General features: G+C 41.8%; 1 protein-coding gene across 2 annotated transcripts in view; it reads right to left on the bottom strand.

Annotated features, from left to right (window-relative positions):
* Positions 1-26,276, bottom strand: part of CCHR7.PART0H3orf14 (chromosome chr7.part0 C3orf14 homolog) — a 138,332-nt gene that overhangs the window by 58,425 nt on the left and 53,631 nt on the right. For both annotated transcript variants that reach the window (XM_044077515.1, XM_044077516.1), the window contains exons 3-4: positions 6,807-6,930; positions 5,840-5,923 (exon numbers count right to left, since the gene is read on the bottom strand). In XM_044077515.1, coding sequence (XP_043933450.1) covers positions 5,840-5,923; positions 6,807-6,930 — 208 coding nt within the window. The remainder of the gene's footprint in view (positions 1-5,839; positions 5,924-6,806; positions 6,931-26,276) is intronic.

Here is a 26,276-nt window from a genome sequence, read left to right as displayed (position 1 = left end):
GGAGTGGGAAGCACTGAGCTGCCTTTTGTCCAGTTTTGTGAGGTTTCAGCCAGTAACTAGTAGTTTATTGGTCGTTTTGGGCCAGTTTCTACCTTTTCCAGCCCCTGGTATAAAGCGCTTAAACGCGTTAAGCTGATTTAGCTGAGCTGCCACTGTTGCACACTAGGGCAGTGCCGGTTAAGCAGGTTTAAACTATTCGGCTACCTAAAGTCCACTCTTCAAATTTTCCCTTAAAACTACCTTCCTCGAACTATACTACTGATCAAATCAGCGTATCCTATAACTAAAAGATCAACTCTACTTGACTCCAAGTAGACTATTCTCTATCTATTAAACCTAGCACTTGCTCCTACAGTACTTATTACCTTAGTACGGCACTCTTGTCATAGATAGTACCCCAAAAAGGCAACCCCATTTCTCGGTCACCCACGTCCCCGGAATCTTTTTTAAAGTTTTTCGGCTACCCTTCTAGCATGTCGAGGGATCAGTTGCTAGTGTCCTCTCCTGCTCAGCTGGTGAACCTGGGAATATTGAGGCAATGTTTCAATTGCCTCATGTACACAGACAACCCTTTCCTCCTCCCACAAAACACAAATACATGCGAGATGCAACTATACGGCCAAACTGGAGGCTGAGCTCTCTCAACATAGGACTGGCAAGACCAGTCAGGAGGAGAAGGTTACCACACACACTATAGACCCAGTCTCACATAGTACCATTACAACCTCAAATCATACACATAAACACACAAAGACATACTCGGTGGCTCTGATCAAAAATCTACCAAAACTGCAGAGGCCACCAAAGCAGACACCCAAACAACCACCACCTCAGAACACAACACCGCAACACATAGACCTCACAGTCAGAGTGTCAAACAGTCACAGCCCTTAAGGCCAAACACAATGCCAGACACACTAGTCATTGGTGACTCCATAGTCAGACACACTGATGTCCCGGCCACCAGACTGAGTAAGGAGAAGGTCACAGTAAGCTGCCTGTCAGGCGCTAGAATCCGCCACATAACGCAAGCACTCAGGTCTCTCAACAGCAGGTACAAATATGACTCAGTCATTGTCCACGCTGGTGTAAACGACCTGAGACGTACCTCCTTGGACTACATGAAAAGAGACATTGAGGAGCTCTCTGATTATGTAGCCCAGGCAGGTATGACCCTGACCTTGAGCAGTATCCTACCTTCACCAAGAATGATGCCACAATACAGAGATACGATGATCAGCTTTAACAATTGGCTTAAACACTGGTGTCATTCAAAGGGGATCCAGTATCTGTCTGCCTGGGATGACATGCTGGACAAGCCACGCTGCTTCGCAAGGGACGGCTTGCACCTGTCACCCTGGGATTCCGGATATTGGCAAAGGCTCTTGCCACCCCATAGTGCCTTTTTAGGCAAGGCTCAAATTCTAAACCTACCACCCTAGAACACAAAAAGGAAAAAACTAAGGGTAATGCTGCTCAATGCCAGAAGTCTAAATCTCAAAATGCACGCACTCGAGGCCCTTCTCAGTATGGAGAACATCGATGTCTGTGCTGTGACAGAAACCTGGTTCAAGGCTCCTGAGAGCACCCCAGCGCTATCAGGTTTTACCTCATATCATGCCCGCCCCAAAATCCGGACAATACCAAGAAAGGAGGGTATCCATATTCATCAAGGACACCCACACCTCAAGACTGGTGGCAACGACGATGCATCGGAGACCATCCAGGTGCAATTAACCATAGGCAAGACTGCTCTGCAAATTGTAGCATGTTACAGGCCACCCTCACAAACTCAGGAAACTCACATGGCCTTCCTGAAAACACTAGAGGGGATAAATGTATCACCAAACACCATCATACTAGGTGACTTCAATTACCCTAATATAGACTGGGAACACTACTCAAGCCCAAACACCCTAGCCCAAAAGTTCCTGGAATTCATAAACTCAAATGCCATGGAACAACTAGTCACCATCCCCACAAGAGGAGATAACATACTTGATCTCATCATCACGAACATGGGAGCACAATGTTCAACACCGAAGTATACCCTCACTGGTGAGATCAGATCACAAACTAATCTCGCTGGAGGTCCTCATCCCACCCCACCTGAAATAAAAAGACCACAGTAAAGAACTTCTCAAAAGCCGACTTCACACTTCTAAAGACTAGTGTGGTCTCCTTTCAGGCCCCGAGCCATGGAAAACAATACTCAAGCCGCTGAATCACTTACAAACGCCTTCTACCAGCACCTGCAGGACTGCATGGATAAGGCAATCCCAAGCAAAACAAAAACTCTTTGTACCAAAGGCAAGCGTCCAGTCTGGTGGACCCCAGCCATAAACAAACTCTACAACAAAAGGAGGAAGCTACTACAAGATAGAGCAAAATCCTTAAAAGGTAAGACACCCTTGATCACTATAAGTAAAAGACTAAGAGCTCTCATAAAATCATCCAAAGCAAATTTCGAGAGAAAATAGCTAAAGACTCAAAAGACAATCATAAGGCCTTCTTTAGCTATGTTAGAAACCTAGGAGGAAACTCCCAGATATGCTCAGAACTAGTTCAAAATGATGTGAAGATTACTGATCCTACAGACATTGCCAACATACTGGCTGACAGGTTCAGTGCAAACTTCTCCCCTCCCCAAAAGGAGAGATATCTATACCAAATGAGTGCAGCCCCCAAACATCTCCAGCCCAAGTGTGAACTGCTCTCTCCAAAGCAAAAACACAGCATCCATGGGACCCGATGGTGTCCCCGGCTGTGTGCTCCACGAACTCAATGAGGAATTAAACCCACAGCTAGGACAGCTGTTTAATCAAAGTCTTACCTCTGGATACGCACTCCAGGAGTGGCGCACTGCAACTGTGGTCCCACTTCACAAAGGCGGTGCCTCCACAGACCCTGGAAATTACCGCCCATTAGCTTGACAAGCCTTATCTGCAAAGCCATGGAGAGGATCATAATGGACCTCATAAATAAAGACATAGGGAATTTGCAGACTTTGGATCCAACCCAGTTTGGCTTTGTCAAAGGCAGATCATGCCTTTTAAACTTGGTTGACTTTTTGAAACAGTCACCAAAGCCATTGATGAGGGAAAGGCAGTCCATACAGCCTACCTCGATCTGGCTAAGGCCTTCGATACAATACCCCACTCGGGTATCATTGAAAAACTCATCAGCTTAAATGTTAACCCATACATCACAAGATGGGTTGCAAACTGGCTGAGTGACAGAACCCACAGGGTCAGAGTTGCTGGCCATGTCAGACTCAAAGCCTGTCACAAGTGGTGTCCCACAGGGCTCAGTCCTGGGCCCACTCTTGTTTGGCATCTACTTTTCGAAGTACAAGCAAACACAGGAGGGTTATGGCTGACAAAGTTTGCAGATGACTGCAAAATGGGCCATAGTAGAAAACACATCTGACACAGATATCCTTCAGAAGGGTCTCACAGAAACGGATAACTGGTGCCAGAGCCACGGCCTAAAGTTAAATGCCAAAAATGCATAGTCATACCCTTCGGGAAAAACAAGGTTACCCTAGCTACCAAATAGGTGGCAATCCACTGAGCACAGAAGAAGTTATCAGGGACCTGGGGACCCAGGTTGATAGTAGTCTGTCATTCGACACCCATGTAGCTAAAGTAGTTAGGAAGTCCTTCTACATTGCCCACCTTATCATGAAGGGATTCTCATCTAGATCAAGGAGGTCATAGTCTCCCTTTACTCATCACTCATCAGACCAATGATTGAGTACAATGCCCCATTCGAATGTATCTGACCCGACACTTGCAGCAGCTGGAGAGGCCACAAAGTTCCTCACCAAAAGGATAAAGGGTCTCAAAATCTGTCCTATGCTGCCCGACTGAAAGAACTCCAGCTCTATTCAGTCGCTACCGCTTGCTCAGAGGTGACCTTTGCCTAACATACAAGGCCATGTCAAACCCAGATTTGATGAATATGCTTCACCTCAAAAATCTAGATCCATCAGAGCCACAAGGGCGGAGACTTAAACCTCGACACGGCTATTAATAGGACGTGCTGGAGGGATAGATTCATCACCCAAAGACTCCCTATGCTGTGGAACAAAATCCCGGTACATGTGAGGCAGAGCACCTCGCTGGCCTTGTTCAAGAGAAATCTTGACCAATGGATGGGAGATCGCAGATATACCCCAGGAATTACCTCAGTGTCACTGCTCGACAGAGGCACAGCAAAATAATGGGTATAGTTCCCCATACTAAAGGGGTGGCGTAAGCCACAAAACAATGGGCTAGGCTTATAAATGCCCTCGGGCAGATAGCCTAGTATGAACCTATGAACCTATGAACCTAAGAAGATGGTTTGTGTCAAGATTCGGTAGTGCGAAGGACTTCCTCGGAAGCCAATGCCTGCTCAGCGGCTCCAGACCCATCCATGGTAGAGACAACCACAGGATCCTTAGTTGAAGAAGAGTTTTGCAGCATACCGGCCTCTGAAAGGGTCTCAGTAGCAGCCTGCGAATCAACAGAAGAGGGCATCAGGGGCTGCGAAAGTGCCTCACTGAGTACCGGAGAACTGATGACTAGCTTAATGGAAGCATCGTCGGTAGGTTTGGACCGGTGCGGTCTGTCTCTGTCTTTATCTTTACCTTTTTTTGGAATATTTGCTGTCGGATGGATTACCAATGCCATATCAGAATTCGAGGACTGCAAGCGAAAATATCTGGCTACAATAAGGGCCCGAAGATGGATAGTTCTGGTGTTAAACAAAGCACAGAAGGGACAACGGGGGACGTCGTGGTCTAGGCCTAAACAAGTGACGCAGTAAGAGAGGAAGTCTTGGTGTGGTATTTGCTTTCCACAGGCGAGACAATTAACTTTTTCTGACATTGGTTAGTGCAAGAAAAAAGGATCCCCAGTGGTTTACTTAGCTTTAGAAGACTTCAACTTCAATTCGGTAGACAAAAACTCAGGTAGCAGCTGACCGGCACTCGTGTGAACTGCTTCTGCTTCGGGCTCCACATCAAGAAAGACTGATGTAATGGTGTCAGCTGCCTTACTTTATACTACTGACAACCTGACGTCAGTTCTCAAGCGACAGCAACCGACACAGAAATACGAAGTGTCTGGCATTCGGTCCGGCCGAGGGCTACCCTGGCAGGGATAACCCAAATGTGATGACTGCAACAGTGAAACACAAAGAACATCTTCATTTGACAAGGAAAGAGGCCTGAAACATGAGCAAAGAAGTGAATAGTTGCTAGAGTGTCTTAGAAGGAGGGAAATGAAATGATCATCCAAACAGGAAAATATGAATGTCTTGGACTCTGCAGAGAGCTATGAATGGGACTATGCAATTCATGAAAACCTTTGGAATGAGGTAAAGACCAAATGACAAAGATGTACACTCTCTTACTGTCTTTGCCCTTCATAAACTGTCTGAATCTGGGCAATACATATCATAGTCCCTATTCTGAACAGAACATGCTTCTGTTATGGTAATAAACTAATTAACTCCAGGCATAAGTTGTTGAGTGTTTCAGCTTTTCCCGGTTAGGGGTCGCCACAGCGGAACTCTGGTCCGCTAATGATTGGCAGTAGTACAAATAACTCTTTTCATTACCTAGGCCCCTGGTACTGCAAAACAATGCTCCTTTCCCACCCACTTCTTTTATTGCCCCATTTCCCTTTCATTTTATCATTTTCCAAGCTGTGTTTCTTCACCACCGTTAGTGACTCTTGTCTTCCCCGTTTCACATATTTTAAGCGTAAATAGAATGTAATTTTAAAACATTCTGATAATCCCTCTTTCAGCCCCTGTTGTCTTTATGCACTCATGTACAAACAAGTTATACCTCAAGGTTAACGATGTCAGGATGTACAAACTCCATGGTTCTTCTTCTTCTGGTTTTTAGCTGTTCCACTGCATATTTTAGATCCTGCAATATAATACACATGAAACACATTAGTAATCCAGACATTTAAATGTTTTAATTTTAAAATAAAGTGTGCTTAGCATGCTTCTTTTTTATGAGACCACTTCAATATCAATGCTATCACCTAATTCTGCATTTTCATTCAGAATTTCAGTCCTATTAAGCCACAAGTCCAAAACAAAAATCATTGCTGAAGCATAAGCTAGTCTAGCACAGGACTCCTGCAATCACATATGCATACTCACACAAACACATACAAACAACAAAGTCTCCCAAGCCAACATGCAACCATATCTCTGTACCGTGGAAGGAAATTACAATCCAGAGAGGAAACCTGCATGTAAAGGCAGAACAAGCAATTTCCACAGATAAGGCACACAGAGAATGAAAACTGAGGTTCTAGTACTGTGAGCCTTCGATGCTAACCACAGAAAAAAATATATATAATTTTTTCTCCACAACTTGTCTATCTAGAATATATGGTATATCCAGCTGGCTATTTTGAATGACTTAACAGCTATTTTTCTCTAAAGGCCTCAGGTGCTGAATGGGTAGATGGAGTTAGACCAGGAACTTACTATATTTTCTCTCCAGTCACCAGCTGCTGTCCTTGAGGTTTTCAAAGCAAAGGGGATCTATAATCACACGTTAACAAAAATTATGCAATCACATACTTAAATTAATATCCTCTCCCTTAACCTTGCTTTTGCTCAACACCTAAGCTACAGAACTATGGTGCAAAAAAAATGACCCATTCTGCTGGGGCAAACAACATCCTTGAAGATGTCTTCCCATTTAGCCCTACTTCATCCACAAATGACCACTAGTATATTAAACTAGCAATGCATAACAAATATGAACATACAATTATCAAATGGCAGCTTACATTCTTAAGTTCTGTATTCCTTTGTCGAGCAGCTTCAGCTTGAACCGCATGAAATTCCTTTCCAGTCCGATGCACCTCCAGATGACTTTCCATTTGCTGCAATAATACTGCCCTTTGAGACAGTCTGAAAGACGTTAAATGTTGAATTTTACTTAGAATATCAACTAAACACCAAAATGAAAATCAGTCATACAAAGTAAAATATTAGCTGAGTGGTACGAATCTGTGCACAAAAATTACCCAAAACTGGCTGTGAAATGGACTTTACAGTGTAACACCGGAAGAAGTCTACTTCAAAAATATGCAAATATTCTGTCATCTCTTTAACATTAGTTGGTTCCTTTCACTTTCATGTTGTTTTAGAAATATTTATTTCTAAGAATAAGAAAACAAAAAACAAACTAAAATATTTACAATAATATTGTATAAACATTAAATACTTTCTTTTCTCTGGTACCCAAGAATACTACAGCAGTATAGAGCATAACTCACTCCTACAGGATTGATCATCTTTGATCCTGTCATGCAATGGCATATATAAAACATGGTTTTGAATCCCATTTAACTATCTCATTTTCTTATGACTAACTGCAGTTTTGTAAAATTCTAGGACACAGACTCCATATAGGGCAATTTGCTTCACAGGCTTTTATTCCTCTGAAGCATTTTTATTTAATTTATTCTTCCCTGGTAAAGCTGAGTGCTGCTACTGCTACTCCTATCTTTTATGCCTCTGGTACTAACCCCTCCCTTACAAAGCTGCGACCGCATCAGGCATTCGTACATTAATTTAGGCACTGAAATGTAGAGTACAGCTAACATCGTAGTATCGTATATAACGTCCTGCAAACTAAGGACTTTTTTTTTAGGCCCTACCTCTTATTTGGTTATATTATGCTGTGAGGCAGGATGATTAATGAGGCATAACCTATGAGAAACTGTCTGCCCTGTGTCCTCGGGCAATTCAGCATCTTCAGCCCTACTGCATGCCCAGCGATTATCCAGGCCCCGGTCCACAGTCCACCACAATTTAACAGGTGATCTGTCAACCATTTGCCCCCACCCCCCCCCACGACAAACGCCCATCCTCCCTGCCACTCCATTAGTCACTGAAGTCACTAATTAATCTCAGGTTGGCCGACAGATGGTCAGAAATTCATCCCTCTGTCTCAGTAGAGAAAAAGCGGTTTTACTTTTCAGGTTGTAGTCTTGATTTCTAACAGACATCAAGGGATTAGCCTGTAACAAAGAAGTGCTTACTAGATCTAGTCAACAAGCATATACATATAACTATGTTCCCTGTGAAAGTTTTGCCAGCAGCGCAGGACAGGTAACCAGTTTTTCAGCCTAATGGTCTCAAGTAAAAGAACTCAGGGGTTAAGCCACACTTCACTCACTATCGCTGGCCCGATGGGGAGATATATGCATGACGGAAAATTAGCTTGTACTCAGGCTAAGGAACATAATGGTATAACAAGACCCACCAGTCATAAATGGCATGCCTGATAATACTATCCTGAAGGAGTTCTTCTCCCTGAAGAAAGATTAGTATACTGAAATACCTATCACATTTCTTGATAAACTACTGCATACATTTCAGTGTTCATGTACTCTGTAAGGGCATTTAGGCACAATAAAGTAATGTGAAAATGGCTGGGTTTGAGCTAATGTACGTTGATAATAAGCCAACAAAAATACCAAAATTGTGTTATTAAAATAATGGAAATCACTAATAAATAAGCTCTTCTGTGAATTTCCACTGATGCAATCAAGTAATGACGTGTCAAGGAACCTGTGCGAAGCTCTAACAAAACAATGGAAAATAGGAAAAAGTTACAGTAACATCCTCCTCATCAGCATTATTATTAATTTTCCTACTACTTCTAGTGTGGATATTTTTAGGAAGAAGTAGTCATATTCAACAAAGAAGAGAAGAGTTATAGCAAAAAGCTCTCCCCCCCCCCCCCCCGACGGTATGCAATTCACAGTTTGCTTGCTTGCTTACTTATTCATTTTACTATTTCTTAACAACAGTAATGGATTTATTCACAAAGGACCCATTCAAGTGACTTCAGTAAAACAAGAAGATAAAGAATCAATTAAATACAAATAAGATTAAATTATACAAGGTGTAGATTATAAAAAAGTGACTAGAATATATAGTACCTAAAATCTACTAATCAAGATGACATCTACCTACAAGACGTATTGACCATGTCTACATAAGTGTTGACAAAATTTGGTAAAGATTGTATATAATGTGCATCACAAGAAGAAACATAAGTTATATAAGTTTGGGAATCAGATTAAGAAATGTAGTATAAAAATGAATGAGAAAAATACTCTACAGATAAGAAAAATACATCGTAAACTACCAAAGATAAACTAGAGACAAGAAGAAAATGTATCATAATATACAAGAGAATAAGTTTAAACATGCACAAGTAAACTCATAGCATAACAGTAACTATAAAGAATAAGGTAGAATGATGGACATGGTGACAAATTAATTAAGAAATTGAGGGTGAAAAAAATGGGGCAGCACAGTGGTGCAGCAGTTAGCATTGTTGCCTCATAGCAAGAGGTCCTCCGGTTCAATTCTTGGCTGGGGTGCCTTCTGCGTGGAGTCTGCATGTCCTTCCCGTCTTCACGTGGGTTTCCTCCGAGTGCTCCAGTTTCCTCCCACATTCCCGAGACATACTGCAGGTGGATTGTACACTCTAAGCTGGCCCTAGGTGTGAGTATACACATGTGTGCCTTCTGAAGAAGGTTGAGCACTGGGCTAGCAACTCAATACTGTAAAACTCTACTGCCACTCGTTCTGTGGACCAATGATCTGCTGTGGTGACCTCTAACAGCAGCAGCCGAAAGGAAAAGAAGAAGAGTGATAAAATAGCTTACCTGGTACTGGAATAGTATCGGATTACTGGCGGTTTGAGAAAAACATTCACAGGGAGCTCTTTTTAACTGGGAAAGGAGTTTCATTTTGAATTATTTAAAGTCTATAAAGTCCATAATAGTGTTACTTTACACATGCCCTTATGAAGGGCCTAAATCTGGGAAGCCATACCCAGATGAGTAGAGGGACTTAAGAAATCTTTATACAAGAATGGTGGGATTAAAGGAGGCATGGAATGTAACTGCTGGCAATTTAATGCAGAGAACACAGTTCAGGTTTTAGAATGCTAAAAATTAACATTAACCAAACAGATCACAACTGGCAGCTGGTTTGTCTTTCAAGTGTGATGTACATATTTGTGACATAAGATGATAAACTTACAGAAAGCATCAGCCATTAACTGACAAAAAATACTCAAATTAGAGCTGCAAAATGCCCTTCCTTACAGCTACTTTGGCATCAGGTACAAGAAACCATGACAGCTTAAAAACAGTCCAAAAGGGAATAGATGGGCTGAAAGAATACTAATGGTTAGATGGGAAACGCTGAAGTTCCAAACATGGCAGTTTACTACACCAACAGATTTTTCTTCCTGTTGTTTCAGCTGTTTAAGAGGAACAGGACACAACTGTTTTTTGAGAGTCTGACCTCAAATCTTAACTCTTATTATTTTTTCTTTTGCCAGGATTACCAATATGCAAAAAAGCTATGAAGAAATCAGACCCAAAGTCTGCAAAATTTAGCACCAACAGCAGTCCATAGGTTAAACCTTCTTTGCTATACTTGAATGCATGCTTCTATAACAATGTCAGTAGCTAATTAGGTGAAAAAAATTAACTTTTATCTAAGCAAATATCCAGCTGTCTTAACACCTCATTGCATGGAAATTTACAATTCACAAAATCAATGCTGTTGTATATATTTTGACATAGAATGCTTAATGAGCTAAGAACTTCAGCCTGCTGCCAACTCATGGATCTATCGATCCTCCCAGCCACTGCACCTCAAATAACCCCAGGGAAGGCTCTTCCTTTGTCTTCTGGTATGCAACCCTGAATGCTCTGCACTGATCACATCTCAGCTCTCTCTACATTCTGCAATATCCTCATTCCCAGCTCTCTCTACATTCTGCAATATCCTCATTCCCATACATAACAATCTATATCCAGGCAAAAGAAAATGAGGGATCCATAATATTTGGATTGCTGGTAATATTTGACATTTTAAAGTCAAGGACAAAGCACAGGATAAATGAAAAGCTAACTCGTACAGTTCAGAGAAAACAATATACTGTGTACACTTAAAAAAAAAGAAATGACTAGCAACTAATAATGCCAAAGCTGAATATTTCAGAAAGCTCCACATCAGTCTACAGAACACCAAGAAATTCTAGAGAAAAATAAATCTAGCTACATCCAGTCTCGTCCACAAACCTGGTTGCAGTCAAAACCCATTCCCCCAACTTGTCAAGGACCTAAAAGACAATATCTGTAATACCCTAACAAAAACAAATCACCACCATTGCACTGCTCTCCTGAAAAGTAAAGGGCTCGCTATTGAGCTACTTTTCCCTTAGCACACTTATTTATAAAGTTTTACATGAATTGTATTGTCTCCCTCTGCTCAACAAAACTGTATAATAAATCCTCATCCTACTCACTACAAAACTTACCACTTGAAACTGCAAATTGCTCATCATATACTTGCGACTTGAGAGAGATCCTTGGCCAAAATTGTCCCAGCAAGCTGGGACCCCATACCACAAAATACAAGATGAATAGATAATTGAACAATTCACAAAAGTCTCTTTGTACCCATAAAGTCAAGAAAAACAAATGGAGCTGTTTCAGAGATACACAATGACCCCCCCTTTTTTTTTTTAAACTATTCCTTTTAATGCTTTCCCACTTTTTTTTTTTTTTTTTTTTAATTTTCACTGATGTGTTCCCACAAAGAGAAAAAAGAATAAAAAAAGAGAAAATGAAAGCTTTTTTTCCTTTTTCTATAAATACTATTATATACGCTTCTTGAACTCTCTTCTGTGTTTTATATATATATGTGTGTATATATATCTATATATACTTGTATTATACACATTTATGTTTCTGCATTCTGTAAAATTTGAATAACTTTTTTTGAGTTGCATAAGTTGTATTGCACAGTCTGAAAATATATTATTGTGCTTATTGCAATTAGCATGTTAAATTCTGTACTTTCTTTGCTTATGTGGCTTAAGTTTTGGCTGAAGAGAGTCCTCTGACTAGCCCATTTTCCTTGGTTAACAAACAAAGTAAATTGTCATTGAAGGATCAGTGCAGATGGCACCTAAAGTTCCAATACAGCAGGTGGTCAAGATATCTACATAGTGTCCCTAGTATGTTACATCCAGATTTTGTTTCCTTTAACTCTAATCATGCTGTCTGCCTTTAATTTTCTTAGAATTCTCCAATCCTACTCTCTCTCTTCCAGCTCTAAACTTCTACTTGCACTCTCCTTGTCTGCAAACTGCTCCAGTAATCTTAGCTTGCTCCAGTAATCTTAGCTTTAATAATGCCTTCTTGCTTTCCTGTCTCTAATTGTAATCTTTTCCACTGACATTAATTCCCCTTTCCATATCTTCTCTTTACACACCAAGTATCTTACACTGATTTGTAACTATTCTTTCTCCCTTCTTCTAAAAACAATGATTATGTCACATCATTAAGTTTGTCATGTCATATTGTATTATAACTTTCTGTATTGTCTACTTTTTTACTGTTAGAATATGTAATTTTGTAGAGTTTTTCTTCACAGGCCTCTAATGAAAAGGGTTCCTTACTGGCTCAAGTCAGACAATACCAGTAACCAAACACAGATAAATAAACAAAATAAACACTGCTCCTAACAGACTATCATACCATAAAGGTTCATGCCTCAGGAAGAATGTTAACTTTGAACCTAACACCAGTATTCAACTGCGGTACCACCTTTTTTATCATTGTTGTAAGAAAAGCGCAGTCCAGATCTGAACTGTCTGCAAACAGCTACAGTTAACTTTGAGTATGCGTCTACCTGTTTGAGCCAATATTCATTTTCCCCTGGAGAGCACTTGGCTTGTAAGCAACACACACACACACACACACACACACACACACACACACACACACACACACCTTCCACTTTCTCTTATTCCCTTCTGTTAGCAAATAGTATCCATAACTGATCAATACTGTGTGTTTGTTACTTTAAACTGTGACCACAGTATCCTACTGATACAAGGTTATCCTGTTTTTCCACCTGAGAAATTAAGAAATGACTTACAGTTTCAGAGCAGTCCTTGGTCAATTGTGATTGTTTCTTAACACATACTTGTCTTTGCTTTGGCTCATTAGCAGCAGTACAAAGAACTGCCTGCTCACACCCTTGTTCTCTCCCTCCCCCTTCCCTGTTTATTACCTTAAGCCAATCCCAAAGTTAATAAATATTACCTGTGGCAGGCACCATTTTTAAAACTACAACCACCCTTGTCACTATCATATGTTCATTTATCAGTTAACTCTGTTAACTGATTGTTTCCTGCCCCCTCATACGAGCAACTAACAGGGTCTCTACCTGCTTCGCTCCCCACCCTGCCCCCTACTCCCTCTTGCCTCCAGTGGTCCCACCTTTATTGCACTCAAACCCCTCCCATCTTTCCAATAGCCAACCACAGCGCTAACCCAACACTACCTCCTCCATCTTCCCACTACTATCACACCTCCTCAACTAACATGTACTAGCATACCTTACCTATGCTCACTGCATGCACTTTCCTTGCATATCTTACATCCTACCAAAGCTCCATCATTCCCCCACTCAACCACTACCACTGTACTACTACTCACACCACCACTCATGTCTCACCTACACTTGGCTCCCCTCCCACCAGCTCACGAACCATCCTTATGCACCCCCCACATATTCTACCAACTATATTACTCAAACATAAAGCATCCCTACAACTTAACATAGTAACCCTCCCACCATACCTATTACCCACACAGCAGAATCATAAAGTTTCTCTTATAAACAAACACATTCAAAAACTGAGAAAACTAATAACCTCATGCATATCAAAACTAGCCCTAAGTGGAGACATCCACCCCAACCCTGGCCCTACCATCTCCAACCCCAATCCTCATAATCAGACTAGAAACCACAACTTCTCCCATATTACAGCCAATAGAAAGCCAAGTGACTTCCTTCTACTAAGCCTAAATATTAGAAGTATATCCAACAAAGTCTATGAACTCCATGCCACCATAGACTTGTACTCCCCAGATATAGTCATCCCGACAGAAACCTGGCTAAAACCTCACATTACCACTGAGCAAATACTCCCTACAGGTTACGGCATACTAAGAGTAGACCGGCTAAACAAAAAAGGAGGTGGTGTAGCTATAATATTTAAACAGCATCTAAACATCCAGATCTTAAAATCATCAGCTCCACAAATAGGCAATGAAGAAATAATATATACCAACCTCAAAATAAAACCATCAACATAATTGGATGCTACTTCCCACCTGGCCAAAATATCCCTCCACTAGAAAACCTCCTCAGCTGGACTACCCACCATCTCCCCCAAGAAACTATCATTTTAGGCGATTTCAATATTGACTGGCAATCCTGTTCTGGCAACAATCCAACCCATCATGTGCACCTTCATGGCTTCACCCAACTAGTCCAGTCACCAACCAGGATAAATAAAAACTCCAGCAAGCACACTACCCTGGATTGGATACTAGTCAGTAAGAGCCCCCAGTCATATATAACAGGCTGCTTATCAGATAGCCTCAGTGATCACTCCCCAACATTCCTACTCAAAAAATACCTATACCAAGCTAAACCTGTCATCTACCGTCAAATACATAAAAAACTAAACTTTAACCCACTCTCATTCATCTCATCCCTCAAAGAATGTAACTGGCATCCTCTAAAGTACCTCAGTCTAGATGATGCAGTTGAATTTTTTAATACTACCTTCCTGAACATCCGTAATTACCATGCCCCCATAAGATTCTCCAGAACTAAAGCACAACCCTCCCCATGGTTACAGAAAACCACTAAGTCAGAAATAAAAAACAGGGATAAAGCCTGGGAGCACTGGCGCAAAACCAAAACCCCCTCAACTAGACAGAAATTCCTAGAACTATGCAATAGAGTCAAAAAGCTAATAAAACAGGACAAATTCCAATACTACCAGTCTGCCCTAGACTCCTCACAACACAGCCCCAAACAATTCTGGTCCTCCATAAACTCCATCCTCCACCCAGGTAAAGTCAGTACCCCTCCTCCTAACATCCCTCACTCTTCAGAAAATATTGCTACCTCATTCAACACACTTCACTCAAACCATACTATCACTAGCTAAACAACACAACCCCCCTCCCCTCCAACCCACACCTTCAACTAGTGATCTCCCCACTGCCTTCTCTTTTTCTCCTGTACCTACCTCCAACATAAAAAAAACTCTTAAATAAACTTAAACCCACCAAATTAGCAGCAGACAACCTCCCAAGTGAATACCTACAAATCGCAGCTGATGCTCTGGCCTACCCAATATCCATCTTGATTAACCGATCTCTGTCAGAAAGTTACGTTCCCACACTGTGGAAAGTATCACATATAATTCCCCTCCACAAAGGCGGACCCTCCACAGAACTAACCAATTACCGCCCCATAGCTATTCTCTCTCCACTCTCCAAAATACCGGAAAGATGCATACACTCTCAGGTCTCAGACTAACTCCTTACTAACAACCTCCTTTCCAGTACTCAGCATGGTTTCCAACCAAACCATAGCACCACCATTGCCTTACTCTCCTTTACTAACACTATCCTTCAGCATAAAAACAATGGCCATCTCTCCTCTGCTACTTTCCTAGACCTATCTAAAGCATTTGACATGGTCCCACACAAACAACTTATCTCTGTCCTCAATAACCTATCCTTCTCACAATCAATCAGTCACCAACTGGTTTCCGAGTTACCTGTCTGACCGCCAACAATCCGTTGTATGGCATAATGACATATCTCCCCAACTACCTGTCTCCACAGGGGTCCCCCAAGGATCCATCCTTGGACCCCTACTCTTCTCTGTTTACACCAATAATCTAGCCTCTGCCACCAAACATGGCACACTCATACAAGATGACTCGACCATCATCTGCTCAGCCCAGTTCCTACCAAAACTGCAAAAAGTCACACAGGAAGCCTTTTCCTCTGTTGAAACATGGTTATCCAATGCCTAATTAATACTCAACCCATACAAAACTAAACTATTCATCTTCCAACCCACCAAACATACTCAAAAGAACTCTCACTTTAACATCACAGCAAAAGACAACACCACTATATACCCAACTGAACACACCAAATTGCTAGGAGTGGAAATTGACAAACTAAAATTTGACATTCACATATTCATGACCATAAAAAAGTCCACAAAAAACTAGGAGCGTTATACAGAAATAAGCAATTTCTCACCAAAGCAGCAAAGATTTCAATAGCAAATTCCCACCTTATCACCACCCTACTTTATGCCTCCAATATATAACATCCTAAGGCAAAGGCAATGCGATCTAAACAAGCTAGAGACCTGCTACAACAAAATTGCCAAATTCGCCACAGGGGCATCCTACCATAGTCACCACTGTCTCTCACTTGCTGTACTGGGCTGGCTTGAACTCCCTCACCTCCTTCAGTGGTATCAACTCTCACTCGCTCACAAACTAGTAAACCATCCACTAAATGTCCCATCCCTCCAGAATCTACTCTAACCCTATCGCACCACCAGACCACTAAGATCTAGCAACAAAAATCACTTGCAGATCACTAAAGCCAATAACTCTGCTGGTGAAGCACTATTCTCTTGCACCATAGCCAAATTATGGAACTCACTCCCACCCACAATTACCTCCATACCATCATGCACCCTTTTCAAAACTTTACTAAACGTGCACCTAAAAACATGCTGGCTATGCCCTTGCAACTCCCACTCTAATATCATCCACCCCATCCAACCACTACCTTTCTTTCCACTCCACTAACTACCTTGATTATAGCAAGCTCAGATGCTTATAAGCCTAGTACTTATTATACAGCAGGAACTTCTCATTGTAACATTTGTTAATGTCTGTTATGTACTTCACAGATAAAGATTCTAGTTGTCTACTGATGTACTATGTTCTTCATCTGTAAATATGTTGTAAGTAATTGCTATGTTAAATTGTTAATAACTATGTAATCCAATGTAACTACTGTCTGCTTATTTTAACTGTGGAGCTTTTCTCCCCGGGCCTCCGCTGAAAATGGACCTATGTCCAGTCAGACACTCCCGGTCAACAAATTTAAATAAATAAATACTTCTTACTTTGTGTTTGTATACAGTCCTTATCCTCACACAAGGATCTAGCCTCCAGTCTTTGCTACAGGGTGAAGCCGCAGAAGAGGAGGAAATGCTGGCCAACAGCCATTCAACCTTCCCCATGACAGCCTGCCTTTCAGAACCCAGTGTGATAAATTAATTTGTGTCCCTGGCACATGTCCTGTCTTCATGCCACTGGCCAGCAGCCCAACTATAAAAGCAATATTCCTACAATATGCAACTTCATATCTAAATAAACAAACACAGACAATGTGGATGGAATGATGGATTAGAAAAAATGCACAGAGACAGAGATGTAAAATTACATTTTACTTCATTATGTGCATCGATAAGGGGAGAAACCATTAAGCACATATGTTGCATGCATTTAAACAATAATTAATTTATTTAGACCTGAATTGTTTCCTAAAGAAGTATGAGGAAGCCACCCCACCAACAGATATTCAATAGCCTTTTTGTCCCATTCACAGCATCTGGGTATTAAATGGCCAATATCATGTTATAATGCTGCATGCATTTTTGTTACTCTTAAAATCAGTAGCTACTAGTTGCTACAGTGTAATTGAAGACAGTACTGACCTGAAGTTTTAATTTCCACTGCCAAGCCCAGCACCAAGCCATTCACCACAGAATCAGATGCAGACTGTATCTTCCTTGAATACTTCCATAGAAAATAAGCCCAAAGTTAATATTGGAGTCCCACATGGTTCCATATTAGGACCCCTCCTTTTTAACATATTCATTAATCATTTGCATAAATCTACTCCTCTAGCCTTAGTTATTCAATATGCAGATGATTTGACCCTTGTATGTAATGCATCCTCCCTTTCATAGTTACAGGATATCACACAACAATCCTTTCTACAATTAAATGAATCTAATCTTATTTTGAACCCAAGCAAAACCAAGCTTATGCTTTTTCTCCCCACCATATATATATATATATATATATATGGCAAATGGATCTGCTCCTGTATCAACCCTGGCTAATCTCCCCCTATATGTCTTGTTATCTAACCTTGAATCTATACTTTCATTCCTTATGTATCCCCTTCCTTTAACTCCTTTCTCCTCTTTCTCTATTTATACAAAGCTATTTTTTTCTCTTAAATAACTTCTATGCTACAGAAAAAATTCATGCCTCCATCAACAAATTTTTATGATGTTTATTTCTCATTGTGTACTATTGATTATTCTCATAATTGTTATTGCTCTAAGATGCCAATTGTACAGTTGCATTTCTCTTATCACATCAATGTATTTATTCCTTTATAATAATACCTATGTCAATTGTAATTCTGGAGCTTTTCTCCCTTAGCCTCCATTGAAAATAGGCTCACACCCAGTCAGACTATCCTGGTTAACAAATGTAAAATAAATAAATAATAAATAAAACATGTCTGGCAACACCAAATATCGAGATAAAGATAGAAGCAAACAAAGGACTACTACTGCTATTATAAAAGGAATTTGGCACAGTTTGTGGTAGTCCTCCTCTCGTAAGGATGATAAATTTATTAAACAGGAAACATTGTGTGGAAATGTGTGATTAACAGTTAAATCCATCAAAATAAATATCAGAACATATGCCAGGCCTTTCATTAACTTAGGCTAATACTGGCCACCATTTACAAAAAAATTCCTACACACAGAAAAAGGAAAGAAAAAATAAAACAGATTAAGTGACAGAAAGGAGAAATTGGGTGGGTACCAATGCTAAAACCAAGAAAAGGGTATGGAAGATATCAACACGCATATGGGGAGTTCCACATGTAACTGTACTGTAGTAAATGTATCCTCTTCCAGGTCTTAGTCGTATTATGTTTGTAGAATGCTAAGCTGCACAAAAATTAATAAAAAGCAGCAGGAGTGAGTACCACCTAACATTAAAGAAACTACAGTTGTGTACACTTACCATAAATGTAAATGTTCGAGTGTATTCACTGTTGCAGTCATCACTAGTGGGTTATCCCTGCTGTGGTAGCCCTAGAGTCAATGTTTTTGTGCACCAGCTGCTTTCACCTGTAGTCTGACATCAGGTCGTCAGTACTATAAAGCAAGGCAGCCAATGTCATTACATCAGTTTTTCTTGCCCTAACCTGTCAGAAGCACAAGGGAAAAGAGAGAAGTGATCCTGGTGGCTAAGAGCCACCTTGGGAAGCATGTGTCTCCCTAGGGGAAGATGTGAAATGGGGGATGGAGGGAGGAAAACCAACACTGCAACAGTGAATACACTCGAACATCTACATTCATGGTAAGTGTACACAATTGTACTATGTTCTTTGTGTTTCACTGCTGCAGTCATCACCTGTGGGAGGATCCACAAAGCTGAGATAAAGGGTGGAAGGATAGGTAGAGTCCTAGGTATGGGTCAGGAGGCCCTGCAGAATTGTAGAGGCAAACCCTGTCCTAGACTTAGAAAAAAGAGGGAGGTGGTAATGCTTTGTAGAGGTATGGACAGAGGCCCAGGTGGCTGCTTCCAATATGTCCCTGGTAGGTACTCCTCTGAGGAAGGCAGTAGAAGTGGTGGTTGCCCTAGTGGAGTGGGTACAGATTGACTTAGGGATGGGTTTCCCATGTAGTCTGTAGCAAAAATGGATACAGTGTGAAATCTATTTGGAAATGGTTTCTTTGGAGATGGGTTTCCCCTCTGCCCTTGGGGCAAAGCTTACAAGAAGCTGGTCAGTTTTTCTGACTGGCTTAGTGTGGTCCAGACAGTATCTGAGTTGTCTGTGCACGTCTAGTGAGTGTATAATTCTTTCCCCCTTGTTTTAAGGGTTGGGAAAGAAGGTGTATGGCCTGGTTAAGGGTCACATCAGATACCACCTTGGGCATAAAGGAGGGATTAGTCCTCAAGGAGATTCTGTTGGCATGGAAAATTATGAAGGGCTCAACCGCCATGAGAGCTTGAAGTTCTGAGACCCTTCTGGCTGAGGTGATAGCTAGTAGGAAGGCAGTCTTCCAGGAGAGGTATTTCAAATCTGTTGAAGCGGCAGGTTCGAAAGGAGGTAAGGTTAGTTTCTCCAACACATATTTCAGGTACCAGGGTGGAGTAGGAGGTCTTCTAGGGGGCCTGACATTAGAAGCCCCTCTGAGGAACTGCTTACTCAAAGGTTAGAGTAGAGGGATGGGTCTGAATCATAATGGGCAGAGATGGCCGAGGCATGGATTTTAATAGAGGAGAAGGAGAGGCCACTATTGAGCAACTCTCCTAAGTAATCCAGGATGACAGGGATGGAAGGCTGGGAGGTACTGCCCCCTTTTGATTGTTTCCAGGAGCAGAATCTTTTCCATTTTCTGGCATAAGATTTTCTTGTACTGGGTCTTCTGGCCTCTATGATGATGTCCAGGACCTGTTTGCTTAACAGTGACTTCTTGTTAGTTTTTAGTGTATAAGCCATGCTGAAAGTTTGAGAGTCGGTAGGTCTGGGTGCAGTACCTTCCCCCTCTCCTGGATCAAGAGGTCTGACCTTGGGGGAAGCAACTTCGGGGGCTGTAATGTCAGACTGCGTAGTAAGGGGTACCAATGTTGTATGGGCCAATCTGGAGTAATGAGGATGGCCTTTGGTCTCTAATCTCTTATTTTGATCAGAACCTTGGGAATAAGGGGCAGAGGATGGTATGCATACACAAAGAGGGAGCTTTAGGGGAAGGTTAAGGCATCCACCTTCCAAGCTAGCAGGTGATACTCCCTGGTACAAAACTTGTGCAGCTGGTGGCTGAGGTGCGAGGCAAAGAGGTCCACCTCTGGGGTCCCCCACTCCTGGGTTATTTGCAGAAAGACTTCTCTGTTGAGCTGCCATTCGTGGGGGTCCAGTAAGCTTCTGCTTAGGTGGTCTGCCAGTGTATTGCTGATCCCTGGTAAGTATTGGGCAATTAGGTGCAGCCCCATGGAGGTGGCTGTAAGCCAGAGACTCATGGCTAACCTGCACAGGGGGTAATATTGGGTGCCCCCCCTGCTTGTTGATGTACCACATTACTGTGGTGTCTGTTTTTACAAGGAGGACCCCAGGCCTGAGATGGGGTTGGAAGAAGTCAGAGCAGTTTGCACTGCCATCATTTCTTTCTGGTCGATGTGCAAGTGAAGTTGCTGGGCATTCCAAAGGTCTTGGGTACACCTGCCTGCTAGGTGAGTGCCCCAAGCTATGTCTGAGGTGTCGGTGGCAATGGCCTGGCCGGAAGGGTGAAGGATAAAGGGAAGACCCTTGTTCATGGCACAGGCCTCTGCCCACCAGAGAAATCCATCCCTTATGCAAGGGATTAATAGGAGAGTGGTCTCTATGGACAGAGTGCTGACACTAAAGGTTCTTTAAGTACCACTGAAGCTTTCTCATGTACCACTGAGCTTTCTCATGTGAGGTCTTGTGAGAGGGATGAGAAGGATGCAAGATGCCATGTATCCCAGGACTTGCAGGAACATCCTCACAGTGAGGTGACTTCTGGAAGCCAGCTGGGTGAAGTAGAGAGGCAGGAAGCTCTGCTATTCTGGGGATAGGAAGGCCATTAGGGTTGCCATGTCTTGCACAGCTCCCAAGAAAACAATTTTGCTGGTGGTATTTTACTTTGATTTTTTCTCGTTGATGGTGAACCCTAGGGAAGTTAGGAGTTTTTTGACAAAGAGGAGATCCTGGAGCAACTTTTCTTTGCTGTTCGCCTGAATGAGGCAGTCGTCCAGGTAAGGGTAAATCTGTATATTTCTCTGTCTGCAGAATGCTATAGCTGGGGCCAAGCATTTGGTGAATACTCTGGGAGCAGTAGATAAGCCAAAGGGCAGTGCAGAGCACTGAAAGTGCTGACTGCCTGCTCTGAAGCACAGGAATTTTCTGCACGATTCCCCCGATGAGGATGTGGAGGCAGACATCTTTTAAGTCTAGTGTCACCAGCTAGGCATTTTGTGTGAGCATAGGCAGGAGCTGCTGCAAGGTTAGCATTTTGAATCTGGGGACCACCAAGGAGGTGTTCAGTTTGGATAGATCCAGGATGGGGTGCCAAGTGCCCTCTTAAAAACCTTTTCCTGTTTGATCCAGATGGAGAGGTTATACTGCCCCCTGGGATATTAGTGTTTTTACCTGTTTTAATGCCTCTGCCCAGTGGTTTGGGGGGAGGTCTGGGTACCCTCTTGGAACTGGGAGTTCACTGAAGGAGAAACTGTATCTCTGAGAAATGATTTTTAATACCCATTGGTCCTTAGTTATAGAGACCCAATTGTCCTTGAAGAGGGTGAGCCTTCCTCCTAGTTGTAGATGAGTGAAAGGAGGGCACAGGGGGGAGGGAGAGTCATTGTGAGTGCCTACCAAAGAAGCTTGGCTTAGAACTCCCTGCCTTAGAGGCAGAAATGGTCCGTTGTTTGCTTTTTTGCTGGCCCTGGGATAGGGGCCTGGATGTCCTGTCCCTGCGGGGCTTACTTTGGCCCTGTCTGCTGGGTGCAGGGAAGGCCCAGTGCTTAGAGGGAAGTTCCTGCTGAATCTGGGCGGTTGAACTTGAAAGAAATCTTTTACTGTTTACATACATTTTGCTTTGTCTTCCATCTTTTTAAGCACCTCTTCTGCTTTTTCCCCAAACAGGCATTCCTTATCTAGGAGTGCATCAATAAGTTTAGACTTGACATGATCAGAGAGAGGTTGTTCCTTCAGCCGTGCATGTCTTCTAATAACAGATCCTGTCACTGCTGCCCTTGCTAGAGGCTTCCAGGGCATCATAGCCACATTGTAATGAGTGCGTGGCCACTTGGCAAGCAGAGTGTAGTAATTCTGCCAGCTCTTTTGAGTCGGCACCATCAGGAGAGGTAGCAATCTTCTGTTTTAATTGTTCTTAAGTGTTTTGTTGATATTTTAACATATGGAACTGACAAATGAGTGCTCGGATAGCTAAGGTTGCAGAGGTGTATACTTTCTTACCCCATCTGTCCAGAGCTCTGGTGTCTTTGTCAGAAAGAAGAGGATTTCTGGCAGAACTAGTCTTAGCTCCTTTGGATCCCTGTGTAATGACCTCAGGGTCTGCAGCAGGGTTCCCGTACAGGTATTTGTGATAATCCAGTACTCTGTAGTACCTGTCAGGTTTAGCTGGAGCAGGAGGCAGGGCATCAGGGGTTAAACTGGATTCAAAGAAAACATCATCCACCACTTCAAGAATACGTGGGATGGCCAGGGGTCTGTGCTGCGGCAGGTCCAGAAACTCTCTAAGTCCTTTCTTTGACTGTGGGTAGTCCTGAGATTCCCACTGAAAATGGTCCCTGAGGGAGTGGAGGGTTTCCCCAAAGGAGAGGTCCTCCGGAGAAGCAGAGGGGATGGATTCCTCTGCATCTGAATTCTCAAACAGTTAAGGGCTGCTGTTCTTCTTCAAAGGCAGAATAATCGGATTCCTCAGACTCTTGGTCTGTCATAATTTCTGGAGAAGAAAGCCTTTTCCTTTTTGGAGTGGGTGCTTGAGTAATTCGGATAAGAGAGAGGAGATCCTCCGCCACTTTAAGCATTTGAGTTTGGGGTGGGGGAGCAGTAGCAAGATGGTGGTTAGAAGCAGATTTCCTGGGAGTGGCCTGGCTTCAAGGCCCAAGAGAATCATGTTGGCCACTGAGAAATGGTAGTCGGAAGAGAAGACATCAGTTTTTGTCTAGAATTGGTAGTGCTAACGGCCTCCTCGGAAGCCAGCGCCTGCGTCGTGGCTCCGGACCCAACCGAGGCAGAGACAGCCAAAGGCTCGGAGGACAAAGTTGATTTCCACGGCATACCGGCCTGTGTAGAAAGCAAGTTGGGCATTAGGGGCTGCAAAAGCGCCTCACTGAATTCCAGAGAATTGATGACTTGCTTAGCGGCAATGTCGTCTGAATATCTTTATGTTTTTTTGGAATGTCAGCGGATTGTTGGCTGATGGATGCCTTATCTGAATTCAAGATGGACTATGAAAATAATAGTCTACAAAAAGAGCTCTACGGCGAATGGTTATTGCATTAAAGAGGGCACAGAACCAGCAATGAGGGAGGCCGTGGTCTGGGCCTAAACAAGTGATGCGATAAGAATTAAAGTCTTGGTGTGGGATCTGCTTTCCACAGGCAAGAACTTTTTCGGACATCTGTTAGAGCAAGAAAAAAGGGTCCCCAACGGGATACTTAGCTTTAGACATTTTCTGCTGAAATTCGACTTCTGGTAGTGGCCGACCGGCAGTCATGTGAACTGCTTCTGCTACAGGCTCCATGACAAGAAAGACTAATGTAATGATGTTGGCTGCCTTGCTTTACAGTATTGACAACCTGACGTCAGACTACAGGCAGAAGCAGCCAGTGCACAAAAAAAAAAAAATTTTTACTCTGGTATTCAGGCTGGCCAAGGGCTACCACAGCAGGGATAACCCACGGGTGATGATTGCAACAGTGAAACACAAAGAACATCCACATATTCATTAAGGAGGCAAGAGTACCAGCTAACATAGCAAAACCAGATAATCATGTAAGGTAGTAAGAGTACCAACTAACATAGCAAAATGACATATTCATGTAAAGGACTACTAGCACTAAGTAACATAGTAGAACCACATATTCATGTATGGTAGTTAGGAGTAGCAACTAGCATAGCAGAATGCAATACACAAAAAGAAACCAAACTGTTGATTCAATAAGCGAGAAAAGCAAACCCTGCAAAACTTAAGCACATATACTGCTGCCAGTAAGGCTTAAGTGCAGCCAGTACAACAATTCGCGACTTAATCAAATCAACTGCTAGAAGAAATGACATTCATGTAAGGGACTACTAGTACTAAGTAACATAGTAGATCCACATATTCACATAAGGGACTAGGAATACAAACTAACATAGCAGAACCACATATTTAAGTAAGGGAGTATGAGTACCAACTAACACAGCAAAATCATACAGTCATGCAAGTTATCAGGTTTACCACCCAACATTGCAGAACCACAAATTCACATAATGGAGCAGATTATGATCTAACATAGCAAAACCATATATTCATGTAAGGGGAATAGGAGTACCAACACAGCAGAACCACAGTCACATAAGGGAGTAGGAGTAACAGCTAATACAACAAAGCCACCGCAGTGAGGGTGTTCTTTATAGGTTTGCTTAAAAATATTTGTTTATTTACTTACTTAGGTGCTTACTTATTTCAATTTGCTAACCAGGGTAGAACAATGAGCACTCTGGACTATTTTCAGGTTCAGTCCAGTATGTACAACACTAAGAAGAAACTTAAATAAGAAACGCCAAAATAAAATAAAAACAAAATCCACCAAAGCTCCCAAACGTAAATGAATAAAAATGGCCACAGAGTCTCTAAAAACAAATTTTAATAAAATACACTACAAAAACAATACAAACACTCGAGATTAAGTGCTTTCATCCAGTAATAAGTTGGAATTCACCAGAATCTAAACTGCCATATTTTCTTCCTGTTTTATATACTCCATTGCTAATTAAAACATTACATAGCTTAAAGACACAGTACTAAAACAAAGGTACTAAAAAGCAATTCTCGATAATACTTCTCTATCAAATGAATGTCTGTAAAACATTACTGATGTACATTTTGTACAAACAAAAATACCTTAAATGCATAGCAGCTCACAAATTTGAAACTAGTTGGATGGAAATAGAATCATTAATGTTAGGGGGGGGTGAAGGGACTGCAATTCCAGTTGCACCTTAACTCTTTTTCTTCTAACTTACTTTGTAATCACCTCCCCTTAAATCTACTTTTATGTGGTCTAAAATTCCAAAACTAAATTTATAAAAGTAGGAATCGCACTTAGATTGCCTATATAATGCACTTGTATCATTCTTTTTTTCTATATGATACAGATGTTTGTATATTCTCTTACATAATGCTCTGTTTTGCCCACATAAAAGGCCAGGAAAGTTGAGCATTTAGTTAAATTAGACAACTCTAGAACTGCAGCAATTGCCATTTCAGAAAAAAACTTTTGATTTTGCTTTGTTCTCTAAAATTAAACAGGTGTTTTCACAAATACAGCTACACTGGGCACATGCTCCACATTTTTTGTTCCATTTTTTTTGTACTTTGTTTCTAATAAAGGGGTTCTTATGTTCAAAGTTCTTCTTTAGGTTGCCACCAATCTTAAAACTAAAACTAGGTTCAGGCCCTAAAAGTTGAAATAATTCAGAATTTGTTTTTAAAAAGTTTCATTTTTTCTT

Source organism: Protopterus annectens, chromosome 7.part0 (genome assembly GCF_019279795.1).
Source record: "Protopterus annectens isolate FY-2018-M chromosome 7.part0, PAN1.0, whole genome shotgun sequence".
Classification (NCBI taxonomy): Eukaryota; Metazoa; Chordata; order Ceratodontiformes; family Protopteridae; genus Protopterus; species Protopterus annectens.
This window is presented reverse-complemented; position numbering and strand designations above follow the sequence as displayed.